The following is a 12,469-nucleotide window of genomic DNA, read 5'->3' as shown; positions in this document are numbered from 1 at the left end:
GGGCCCGAGAACAGGCCCAGCGGGCACGTGGGGGGCCCGAGAACAGGCCCAGCGGGCGCGGCGGGGGGGGCCGAGAACAGGCCCAGCGGGCGCGGGGGGGGGGGGGGGGGGGGGCCGAGAACAGGCCCAGCGGGCGCGGGGGGGGGGGCCGAGAACAGGCCCAGCGGGCGCGGGAGGGGGCTCGGCTCAGCAAGCGCTGGGTGGATCCTCTGTGGCGGAGCCTCTGGGTGGAGCGGGGAGGTGAGTCCCTTGCAGGGCTGCGAGAGCCCAGCCCCCAGCCCCCCCGCCAGCCAGCCCGCGGTGTCTGCGCCCAGATGTTCCCCAGATGGCCGGGCCCTTCAGTCCCAGGAATTCGAAGCAGCCTGCGCTAGCGACACGTCCCCAGCAGCCGGGGGGCGCATACCAGGGACAGGCGGGCGCATTGCAAAGCAGGGTGGGGTGGGCGGGGGCCGAGGGTGCAGCTGGGGGTGGAATGCCCCGCGCCAGGGAACAGCCGTCCTGCCGCCCGCACGCAGCCGGCAGCTGGTCCAGCCTGTCAGGCCCAGGCCACCCTTAGCCAGGTGGCCAAAGCAGGTCGCTCCCCCAGCAAGAAGATCTGGGGGGCAGGGAGGGGGCCTCTCCCCTGAGCACAGAGCCACCCACCCCACCTGCCCCAGTGCCAGACGCTGCCTCCCCCACCAGCCAGGGAGGGTTCTCGACAGCCTGGGAACGCTGCAAGCCCCCTGGGCTGCCCTATCCCTACCCCCCCGGTGCGCCCCGTGGCTCTGCTGGGCTCTGGAACAGGGCTGCCAGGGGTCCGGCTTCGAACCCGACAGTCCAGTATTGGAGCTTCCTGCCTGGGAACCAAGCGGAGAATCCAACGGGCGGGCGCTGGGACGTCGATTGCGATGCCACGGCCAGTGCCCAGGGTTTCTGTTGAAGCCGCCCGGCAACCCTGCTCTGAAAGGACCAATCCCATCCCCCGCTGCCAGCCCCCCCCGCCCTCTCCCGGGATGAGCCTGCACCCTGGGGGAAATGATTGCCCCCCGCCCCACCCCCATCACCCACCCGGCACTTTCGGTGCCATCTGGCCCCACCCACAGGGTGAAGCGGGCAAAGCCCACAGACCCCTCCCAGCATGGCCTAGCCTGGCTCCCAGGCCTCTCTCTGGCCCTTCACAAGATGGGGAAACTGAGGGCAAAGGCAGGTTGAATCACCAGTGGACCATCACCCTGGCTCTCACCACTGGACTCCACTGCCCCCCTGCCAGACCAGGGCCCAGTGAAGCCAGCAGCGTCTGAACAGAGCCCTGGTCACTCTGGGGGTGGCCTGCACCCCCCGGCACAGCAGCCCCAAACTGCACAAGCCACCAGCCTGGGCCCACACCCATTTTGCAGGTCCCTGGGGGCCCCGGCCTCCTGCCCCCACCCCACAGTGCTTCTTCCCCTCTCCCCCATCCCCTCCATGCCCTGAGGCTCCCCCAGGGCCGCCCAGCCCTCCCACAGCAGAGCACCAAGCTGATCCCCAGGGACGTGCTGGCCTCCCACTGGGTCAGAGACGGGCACTGCTCTGCCCACAGGGGGCAGGGAGTTCCCCAGCTGGAGCCCCACTCAGCAGTCACCTGCCCCTCCTCTGGGGGTGCAGCAGGGACCCCCCTGCTCTGAACTGGGCCCATTCCAGGAGGGGAACCTGGCCTTGCATGGCAGACAGGCAGCCCTGGCCAGATTCCCACACTCAGCGTCCAGGCCCTGGGCTGCTCCTGCTCCAGCGCCAGCTCCCCCATCCTGCTCCGCCCCCTCAAGGGCTTGAGGAGCAGGCTGGGCAAAAGCCCAACAACAGGGACCAGGAACAGTAAAGCTGGATGCTGAGCTGGGCACCAGGCACGGCAACTGCACCGCGAGAGCCCAGGGCGCCCCAGCAAACGGACAAGGCAGAACCAAGCATGAACTGTCCTAGGGAAACTGAGGCACGGGGAGCTTAAGGCAGAATTTCCCAGGAGCCTTTGAAAACCCAGCCCCAAGCGGACACCGACCCTGACCCGCTGAGTCTCGCCCAGTGCCTTCCCCACACCTCGTTCCCTATCCCCTCCTCACGGGTCCCCTGGCCAAGGAGCTGTCACCCCCTAATGCTGGCCCAGTGGAGTCCCAAGCTGCAGGGCTTCCGGTGGGGCCGGACTGAGCGCGGGAGGGGGCAGGCCCGGGTCCTGGCTTCCCTCGTGTGCTCTGCCATGGGGAGGCCAATAGCCCGTTCGGAAGGCGACCTGAAAGCTCGCAGGGTCCCCCAGCTCCAGTTGCTCCGCCCCAAGGCAGAGCCGGGCTGATGCCAAAGGAGCTTGCGGCTGCACCGCAGAGGTGCTGCATCTGCATTTCAGCACATGCACGGGGCCAGGGCACACTGAGCCACAGCTGCCAGGGGGGACACCCAGGGCATCTCCCCAGAAGGTAGCCACCCTGAGGGGAGCATCCAGGTAGAAACCACGGCCACAGGGGGGAGACTGACCCTCAATCCCAGCTTCTAGAGCCCAGCGGGCAGAGCAATAGCCCCTCCTAGGCCAGACGGCCCAGGACCTGCCAGCCCTGCACCCCCAGAGCCTAGAACGCGGCACCCCACATTGCAGGGAGGAAACCGAGGCCCAGGGGGCTCATCTGAGGTCTCCAGTACATTGGCGGCATGGGCCCCGGCAGTCCTGAGACGCAGCCCCATGTTCAATCCACCACGGGAAAGGGGGCACCTTCCTTTCCCAGGGCACCCCAGGGCTGGGACAGCTTTGAATTCAGGCTGGGACGGGAGCAGTTGCGTGGAGGGGAACATGGAGCAGAGCCTCTGCCCTGACACAGGCAGCACAGCAGAGGCAGGCAAAATACCGCCTGTCCATCCAGCACCATCTCGCGAGTCTCGGGCAGGCTCCCTGCCCGCCCTGTGCTCTCTGCTCAGCCCTGGGGGGCTCTGCACGCTGCCCCCACCCCCAGCACAATCTTGCAGCTTCCACTGGCTGGAAACCAGCCCGGAGGCCCCCCAAGGGGCGTGCAGAGAGCACATGCGCCCCCCCCTCCAGTCAGTGGGCCCCTTCCACCCCAACTCCCTGCCCCATGGCACCTCAAACCCTCGGCACCCCGCTCCTGCACCCATAGCCCCTCCCAGGCCCTAACCCTCTCCCCACCCTGCACCCCTCCATGAAGAGCATGAAAGAATGAGGCCCTTGGTCACTTGCCAAATTCTTGGAGTGGCCCCCACCCAAAATCATTGCCCACCCCTGCGGTCCAGCCATCCTGCTGGCATCCCAGCACCCCAACCTCCTCTCACTAGGGCCAAAGGGCATGGGGGGTCCGAGCATCCTTCACCCTCCTGCCCAGAGAGCTAACAGCCACGGACACCCCTGCCAGCCCCCTCCCCTTTCCCAGCCTGCCCCCCACCCCGCAGGCCATGGCACCTAGCAAACAGCTGCCAGCTCAGGGGAAGGGCATCTGGGTGGCCCCCAGCGTGGACGGGAACCCCTGGAGACACGGATAAACTAGGAGCAGGTGGTACATGCCAAGGAGCCACCCAGACCCCGTGCCCTGCAGGGAAAGTGCCGATCCCTGGGGAGGGCGAGACGCCTCGTCTCTGCAGCCGGGCATGGAGGCATCGGGGGCGCCTCCCCCACCGCTGGGGCTGGGTGGAAGGAGAACAAAGGATGTGGCAGCAGGACAGGGACAAGAGGCATCAGCTGAGCCGGCCACGGGCCAGGGCTGGCAACGCTGAGGCTGCGGGGCGGGAGTAAGGGGCCCCGGCAGGGCTGGGGGGGCAGGGCTGCGGGGCGGGAGTGAGGGGCCCCGGCAGGGCTGGGGGGGCAGGGGCTGCGGGGCGGGAGTGAGGGGCCCCGGCAGGGCTGGGGGGGCAGGGGCTGCGGGGCGGGAGTAAGGGGCCCCGGCAGGGCTGGGGGGGCAGGGCTGCGGGGCAGGAGTGAGGGGCCCCGGCAGGGCTGGGGGGGCAGGGCTGCGGGGCGGGAGTGAGGGGCCCCGGCAGGGCTGGGGGGGCAGGGGCTGCGGGCGGGAGTGGGGGGCCCCGGCAGGGCTGGGGGGGCAGGGGCTGCGGGGCGGGAGTGAGGGGCCCCGGCAGGGCTGGGGGGGGCAGGGGCTGCGGGGCGGGAGTGAGGGGCCCCGGCAGGGCTGGGGGGGCAGGGGCTGCGGGGCGGGAGTGAGGGGCCCCGGCAGGGCTGGGGGGGCAGGGGCTGCGGGGCGGGAGTGGGGGCCCCGGCAGGGCTGGGGGGGCAGGGGCTGCGGGGCGGGAGTGGGGGCCCCGGCAGGGCTGGGCAGGAAGCTCCTGGGGTCCTCGCCTGGCGCCAGGGCGGGGGGTGGCAGGCGGGGCCCCCCAGACAGCGCTGGGTTTGGTTTGGGGGCCGGAGTGAGCCCGACCCCCCTGGGGGCTCCCTGTGCCCTCCCCAGGAGCAACCCGCCTGGCCCAGAGCAGAGCCAGGGCCCAGGGGGGTCCCTATCGAGAGGCCGCAGCCCCTGCAGCCTCCATGGGGCGGGCGCCGGTTCCTCTGCCCCACGGCGCAGCAGCCTGGCAGGGGAGCAGGTGCCATGGCAACCGAGGGAGACTTCCAGGCAAGCCCCTTTCCCACGCTGCTCCTCAAGGAGCCAGGACAGATTCCCCCGCCCCCCGCTCCCGCCGCCCCCCCCCCGGGCCCCCGCCCCCGGCTTCCCGCCGTCCCCCCGGCCCCCTGCTTCCAGCTTCCCCCCACCCCCACCACAGACTTCCCTGACCCCCGGCTCCCCACCGTCCCCCCCGACCCCCTGCCTCCGGCTCCCCACCGTCCCCCCACGGCCCCTTGCTTCCAGCTCCCTGCCCCTCCAATACAGACCCCTGCTCCCCCGGCTGCTCCCCGGCCCAATCATAAACCCTCCTGCCCTGGCTCACCCCCATCCTCACAGACCTCCCCACATCTGCCCAGCTCCCCAAAGATCCTCTCCCCCGGCCCCTGGACATCAGTCACAGGATTCCCCATGGATCCTGGGGACCAGCAGACGGGATTCAAACAGCTGCAGCCCCCCATCTGCAACAGGCTGGGTCAGGTGGGGGGCAGAGCAGGGGGAGGCAGGTACCCGGGGGAGGGGGCAGAGCAGCGGGAGGTGGGTAGGTATGGGGTAGGGTTAGAATCTAGCAGGGGAGATGGGTACAGGGGGGGACAGAGCGGGGGGGAGATAAGTATGGGGGGAAGGGGACAGAGCGGGGGGGGGGGGGGGGGGGGGGGGGGGGGGGGGGGGTATGGGGAGAGGGGACAGAGCTGGGGGGAGATAGGTACGGGGGAGGGGACAGAGCGGGGGGAGATAGGTACGGGGGAGGGGACAGAGCGGGGGGAGATAGGTAGGAGGGAGGGGACAGAGCGGGGGGAGATAGGTACGGGGGAGGGGACAGAGCGGGGGGGGGAGATAGGTACGGGGGAGGGGACAGAGCGGGGGGAGATAGGTACGGGGGAGGGGACAGAGCGGGGGGAGATAGGTACGGGGGAGGGGACAGAGCGGGGAGATAGGTACGGGGGGAGGGGACAGAGCGGGGAGATAGGTACGGGGGAGGGGACAGAGCGGGGGGAGATAGGTACGGGGGGAGGGGACAGAGCGGGGGGAGATAGGTACGGGGGGAGGGGACAGAGCGGGGGGAGATAGGTACGGGGGAGATAGGTACGGGGGAGGGGACAGAGCGGGGGAGGGGACAGAGCGGGGGGAGATAGGTAGGGGGAGGGGACAGAGCGGGGGAGATAGGTACGGGGGGAGGGGGAGCAGAGCGGGGGGGGGAGAGTGGGGGGAGGGTACGGGGGGAGGGGACAGAGCGGGGGGAGATAGGTACGGGGGGGACAGAGCGGGGGGAGATAGGTACGGGGGGAGGGGACAGAGCGGGGGGAGATAGGTACGGGGGAGGGGACAGAGCGGGGGGAGATAGGTATGGGGGGGAGGGGACAGAGCAGGGGGAGATAGGTACGGGGGAGGGGACAGAGCGGGGGGAGATAGGTACGGGGGGAGGGGACAGAGCGGGGGGAGATAGGTACGGGGGGAGGGGACAGAGCGGGGGGAGATAGGTACGGGGGAGGGGACAGAGCGGGGGGAGATAGGTACGGGGGAGGGGACAGAGCGGGGGGAGATAGGTACGGGGGAGGGGACAGAGCGGGGGGAGATAGGTACGGGGGAGGGGACAGTGCGGGGGGGGGAGATAGGTACGGGGGAGGGGACAGTGCGGGGGGAGATAGGTACGGGGGAGGGGACAGAGCGGGGGGAGATAGGTACGGGGGAGGGGACAGAGCGGGGGGAGATAGGTACGGGGGAGGGGACAGAGCGGGGGGAGATAGGTACGGGGGAGGGGACAGAGCGGGGGGAGATAGGTACGGGGGAGGGGACAGAGCGGGGGGAGATAGGTACGGGGGGAGGGGACAGAGCGGGGGGAGATAGGTACGGGGGAGGGGACAGAGCGGGGGGAGATAGGTACGGGGGAGGGGACAGAGCGGGGGGAGATAGGTACGGGGGAGGGGACAGAGCGGGGGGAGATAGGTACGGGGGGAGGGGACAGAGCGGGGGGAGATAGGTACGGGGGGAGGGGACAGAGCGGGGGGAGATAGGTACGGGGGAGGGGACAGAGCGGGGGGAGATAGGTACGGGGGGGGGGGAGGCAGAGACAGGAAAAGGCCAAGAGTGGAGCTTTGCGGTCCCACCCATCCATGTCCCCCCAGCCCTTTGCAGGCCAGGGTCACCCCCAAATACAGCTCTTGCTCTTGCTCTTGCTCTTGCTCTTGCTCTTGCTCCTGCTCTGCCCCCTCCAGCGTCTCGGGTGCCACCAGCACAGAGCAAAGCGCCAGGGCAGCCATGGCTGGGGGAAGTGGGGGGAGGGCAGAGGCACCGCTGGGCCCCTCCTTCCCCGTGCCCCTCGCCCCCTGCTCAGCGAGTCCTTGGCAGCCCGGAGCCCTCCCAGGCAGGGACACGCCACCCCGGCTAGCGACCTCCCCACACGGCCACGGGTGCCAGGGCCGCGGGCAGCTGTGCCAGCAGGCAGGGCCGGAATGGGGATGCGCCCGCCACGCGCCGTCAGGTGCGCCAGCAAGCGGAGTGCAGAGCTGAGGGTGCAGAACAGACACCCCAAAGGGGGCAGGATCCGGGGGAGGCAGGGCCAGCATGTGCCATGATCTGGGCTGGTCTCCTCTGCCAATCACTCAGGGCTGCCTGTACCCCAGCCCCTCCCCCTCCGGGCCCAGCCCTGCTTTGGGGCAGGGACCAGTCCCCAGGGCCTGTAGAGAGGCGCTGGAGCCCAGCCCCACTCAGCTCAGCAGGTTCAACCTGGTCCTTTCCACTCCCCCCCCCCCCAGCTCAGCCCATCACCCAGGCCTCCAGGCTTCTGCTGCCAGGAACCCAGGCACTGGGCACAGCGCACCCCAAGACCCCACAGCAGCCCCTCCTGGCTAGTGCGGCTCCAGTACCCAGACACGGCCACGTGGCGGCGCCTGAACCCGTGGCCCAGGCCAGGTGGCAGGTGTGAATGGGGAAGGAGCCAGTTCCCTAGGTCCGGCCCCAGCCGCTCCCTGGCCCCCCATCTTTGTTCCAGCCACAGCCACTGGGGGGGTGCCGGGAGAAGAAGCCTGGGAATTGAAGGGCGCCACTGCTAGGGAACTGGCTCTGCCCTCCGGCCAGGACTGCAACAGGCGCCACACAAGCAGCTCCAGCCTCCCCCAGCCTGAGCACGTGGGGCGAGCAGGGGCACCTGGGGGTGGACAGACAGTCACGTGCCACGATGGCAGAGGGCGTGTGCAGAGATGAACCAACTGACAGATGTGCGAGAGGCTGGCAGACAGGGTGTGTATGGAGACGGACGGACAGACATGTGCGAGGCTAGCAGACAGGGAGATGGACGGACAGACATGTGCGAGGCTAGCAGACAGAGGGAGATGGACGGACAGACGTGTGCGAGGCTAGCAGAGGGAGATGGACGGACAGACGTGTGTGAGGCTAGCAGACAGAGGGAGATGGACGGACAGACGTGTGCGAGGCTAGCAGTCAGAGGGTGTGTATGGAGATGGCCAGACAGACAGACATGTGCGAGGATAGCAGACAGAGGGAGATGGACGGACAGACGTGTGCAAGGCTAGCAGTCAGAGGGTGTGTATGGAGATGGCCAGACAGACAGACATGTGTGAGGCTAGCAGACAGAGGGAGATGGACGGACAGACGTGTGCAAGGCTAGCAGTCAGAGGGTGTGTATGGAGATGGACAGACAGACAGACATGTGCGAGGCTAGCAGACAGAGGGAGATGGACGGACAGACGTGTGCGAGGCTAGCAGAGGGAGATGGACGGACAGACGTGTGCGAGGCTAGCAGTCAGAGGGTGTGTATGGAGATGGCCAGACAGACAGACATGTGCGAGGCTAGCAGACAGAGGGAGATGGACGGACAGACGTGTGCAAGGCTAGCAGTCAGAGGGTGTGTATGGAGATGGACAGACAGACAGACATGTGCGAGGCTAGCAGACAGAGGGAGATGGACGGACAGACGTGTGCAAGGCTAGCAGAGGGAGATGGACAGACAGACGTGTGCAAGGATAGCAGTCAGAGGGTGTGTATGGAGATGGACAGACAGATGTGTGTGGCAGAGGGTGTGTATGGAGATGGACGGACAGACAGACAGAGGGGTGTGTGGGGAGACAGATGCAGGACTGTGTCTGGGGACAGATGGTTGTGTACAGGGACAGGCAAAGGTGTGTGCATTGGGACAGACCAACAGACAGAAAGGCCCGTGTGGGGACAGATGGACAGACTGTGGGGCCTATTTGGGGACAGACGTGTATAGGGGTACATAAGGGACAGATGGATGGACGGAGAGAGGCCTGTGCAAGGACGGACGGACGGATGGATGGGGTACGTAGGGAGAGGCAGATGGGCGGGCTGCGGACCAATGGATGAATGGGGGGCGGAGACGGATGGACGGATAAATGAATGGGTGGTGGGGACAGACAGACGGACGGAGACAGATGGAGGGATGGGGAGAGATGGACAGGGAAGGGCTGGACACGTTCATCAAGCAGCAGTGATCGGAGCAATTGGGATCATCTACCCCCCCCCCCCCCCCGCACAGCCATGCCCGTGGGCCACAGCCCCACCCCCACCCCCACCGGGTGCCCGGGCCGGCAGCGGGGCCCACCCCGGCTCCCAGGCGCTGTCTGCGCAGACAATGGGGCCATAAAATAGCGCCGCAAAGGGAGAGAAAAACAACGGTGGGGGGAGGGGTCCTCCCCAGCCCCCCCCCCCCCGCCTGTACCGGATCCACTGGCTCCCAGAGCCGCAGCCCCCCCCCCCCCCCCAATGCCCCCAGCACAAAGCGATGCGGGCGCCCCCGGAGCCGGAATCCGGCAGCAAACCCGCAACCCCCCGCCACGGGGAGAAGGGGTTAAGTCGCCAGCGGCGGGGGGGGGGCTGGAAACCCCCCCCCCCGAGCCGGGGGAGGGGCTGCGGGATGTCGGGGGGGCCGGGATGGGGGATGCTTTGAAATCGGCCAGACGTGTCAGCTCCGACCCGATTCCAGCCCGAGACCCCACCCCGCCGAGACCCACGGGGGGCCCGCCAGGGGCGCTGGAGCGATGGGTGCCGCAGGGTGGGGAGCCAGCGACCCGATCTGCAGACCCTGCCCGCTGCGCCCCCCGGACAGGGACCCCCAGCGCCCCCCCAGTTCCAGCGCCCCCCGGACAGGGACCCCCAGCGCCCCCCGGACAGGGACCCCCAGCGCCCCCCCAGTTCCAGCGCCCCCAGGACAGGGACCCCCAGCGCCCCCCCAGTTCCAGCGCCCCCGGGACAGGGACCCCCAGCGCCCCCCCAGTTCCAGCGCCCCCCGGACAGGGACCCCCAGCGCCCCCCCAGTTCCAGCGCCCTCCGGACAGGGACCCCCAGCGGCCCCCCAGTTCCAGCGCCCTCCGGACAGGGACCCCCAGCGCCCCCCCAGTTCCAGCGCCCCCCGGACAGGGACCCCCAGCGCCCCCCCCCAGTTCCAGCGCCCCCCGGACAGGGACCCCCAGCGCCCCCCCAGTTCCAGCGCCCCCGGGACAGGGACCCCCAGCGCCCCCCCCCCAGTTCCAGCGCCCCCCGGACAGGGACCCCCAGCGCCCCCCCAGTTCCAGCGCCCCCCGGACAGGGACCCCCAGCGCCCCCCCAGTTCCAGCGCCCCCCGGACAGGGACCCCCAGCGCCCCCCCAGTTCCAGCGCCCCCGGGACAGGGACCCCCAGCGGCCCCCCAGTTCCAGCGCCCCCCGGACAGGGACCCCCAGCGCCCCCCCAGTTCCAGCGCCCCCCGGACAGGGACCCCCAGCGCCCCCCGGGCTCACCCTGCGGGCTGGGCGGCTCCCCCGTAGCCCTGCCCGGCGCCAGCCCGATGTGGCCCGCGAGCAGGAGCAGCAGCAGGAGGCGGCGCCGGGGCGGCATCGTGGGAGCCTGAGCCGCAGTATCCGCCCGGCCGGGCGCTCCCGCCCCGGCCCGCACAGACACTGGCCCGGCTGGTGGGTGGGACCCGCTCCGGCGCGATTGTTCCAGCGCGCGCCGCCCCCTGCCCGAGCGGCCGGGCTCCCCCTGGCGGGCTGCGGGCGCGGCGCCGCCCCCCCTCCGCCAGCCCCCCTCGCTCCCAGCCCCCCTCCGCCAGCCCCCCTTCTCTCCCAGCCCCCCTCGCTCCCGCCCCCCTCCGCCAGCCCCCCTTCTCTCCCAGCCCCCCTCCGCCAGCCCCCCTTCTCTCCCAGCCCCCCTCGCTCCCGCCCCCCTCCGCCAGCCCCCCTTCTCTCCCAGCCCCCCTCGCTCCCGCCCCCCTCCGCCAGCCCCCTTCTCTCCCAGCCCCCCTCCGCCAGCCCCCCTTCTCTCCCAGCCCCCCTTCTCTCCCAGCCCCCCTCGCTCCCGCCCCCCTCCGCCAGCCCCCCTTCTCTCCCAGCCCCCCTCCGCCAGCCCCCAGCCCCCCTCGCTCCCGCCCCCCTCCGCCAGCCCCCCTTCTCTCCCAGCCCCCCCTCCGCCAGCCCCCAGTCCCCCTCGCTCCCGCCCCCCTCCGCCAGCCCCCCTTCTCTCCCAGCCCCCACTCTGCCAGCCCCCAGCCCCCCTCACTCCCGGCCCCCCTCCGCCAGCCCCCCTTCTCTCCCAGCCCCCACTCCGCCAGCCCCCAGCCCCCTCTCGCTCCCGGCCCCCCTCCGCCAGCCCCCCTTCTCTCCCAGCCCCCACTCTGCCAGCCCCCAGCCCCCCTCACTCCCGGCCCCCCTCCGCCAGCCCCCCTTCTCTCCCAGCCCCCACTCCGCCAGCCCCCAGCCCCCTCTCGCTCCCGGCCCCCCTCCGCCAGCCCCCCTTCTCTCCCAGCCCCCACTCCGCCAGCCCCCAGCCCCCCTCCGCCAACCCCCCTTCTCTCCCAGCCCCCCTCCGCCAGCCCCCCTTCTCTCCCAGCCCCCACTCCGCCAGCCCCCGCCCCCCTCCGCCAACCCCCCTTCTCTCCCAGCCCCCCTCCGCCAGCCCCCAGTCCTCCTCGCTCCCGCCCCCCTCCGTCAGCCCCCAGCCACCCTCGCTCCCGCCCCCCTCCGCCAGCCCCCCTTCTCTCCCAGCCCCCACTCTGCCAGCCCCCAGCCCCCCTCGCTCCCGGCCCCCCTCCGCCAGCCCCCCTTCTCTCCCAGCCTCCCCTCCGCCAGCCCCCAGCCCGCCTCGCTCCCGCCCCCCCTCCGCCAGCCCCCCTTCTCTCCCAGCCCCCACTCCGCCAGCCCCCAGCCCCCCCTCGCTCCCGGCCCCCCTCCGCCAGCCCCCCTTCTCTCCCAGCCCCCACTCCGCCAACCCCCCAGCTCCCCCCCCCCTCCACCAGCCCCTTCTCTCCCAGCCCCCACTCCGCCAGCCCCCCTTCTCTCCCAGCCCCCCCTTTCTCCCGCCCCCCCTCCGCCAGCCCCCCCTTCTCTCCCAGCCCCCACTTCGCCAGCCCCCCCTCGCTCCCGCTGGGGGACTGCCAGCTCTGGAGGGAGGCTCCGGGGCGGGCAGAGCAGTGACCCTGTGGGTGCCGGGTTGCCCTCCCCAGGAGGCCACGTGGCAGGCGCCTGTCTACACTAGCTGCCCAGGGCTGAGCAGACCAGGGCCTCGTGCAGTGGGGGGAGGGGCTGGCTTCATGGCCAGCAGAGGGGCTGGGGACCGACCCCCACTAGCTCCAGGGCCTCCTTCCTCCTGAGCACCTCACCTGCACCTGCCACAGGCGGGGGGGCTAGGCCAGGCTGGACCCAATCCGCGCTTCTGGGGCTGGTGGGAGTGGGGTTAGTCTGCATGTTTCCAACCGGCTGCACAGTGCACACCCCCTCAACTGCCCCCCCGCCTGCCGCCCACACCCCCCCAGCCTGCCATCCCCCCTCAGCCGTCCACACCCCCCTCCAGCCACTTACACCCACCTCAGCCGCTCACACACACACACCCCTGCCTGCCACATCCCCCTCAGCTGCCTACACACACCCCTCAGCCGCCCACCCCACCCCTGCCTGCCATCCCCC

The 12,469-nt window shown here is 70.8% G+C and overlaps 1 protein-coding gene across 1 annotated transcript in view; it reads right to left on the bottom strand.

The window, feature by feature from the left end:
• Positions 1–10,516, bottom strand: part of FAM171A2 (family with sequence similarity 171 member A2) — a 29,457-nt gene extending 18,941 nt beyond the window's left edge. The window contains exon 1 of the mRNA XM_075911481.2: positions 10,310–10,516. Coding sequence (XP_075767596.2) covers positions 10,310–10,406 — 97 coding nt within the window. The 5' untranslated portion in view covers positions 10,407–10,516. The remainder of the gene's footprint in view (positions 1–10,309) is intronic.
• Between the last annotated feature and the right edge of the window lie 1,953 nt (positions 10,517–12,469).

This window comes from Pelodiscus sinensis, chromosome 29, assembly GCF_052426305.1.
Source record: "Pelodiscus sinensis isolate ZL-2025 chromosome 29, ASM5242630v1, whole genome shotgun sequence".
Lineage (NCBI taxonomy): Eukaryota > Metazoa > Chordata > Testudines > Trionychidae > Pelodiscus > Pelodiscus sinensis.
The sequence above is the reverse complement of the archived record's forward strand: the minus strand, read 5'-3'. Positions and strand labels throughout refer to the sequence as shown.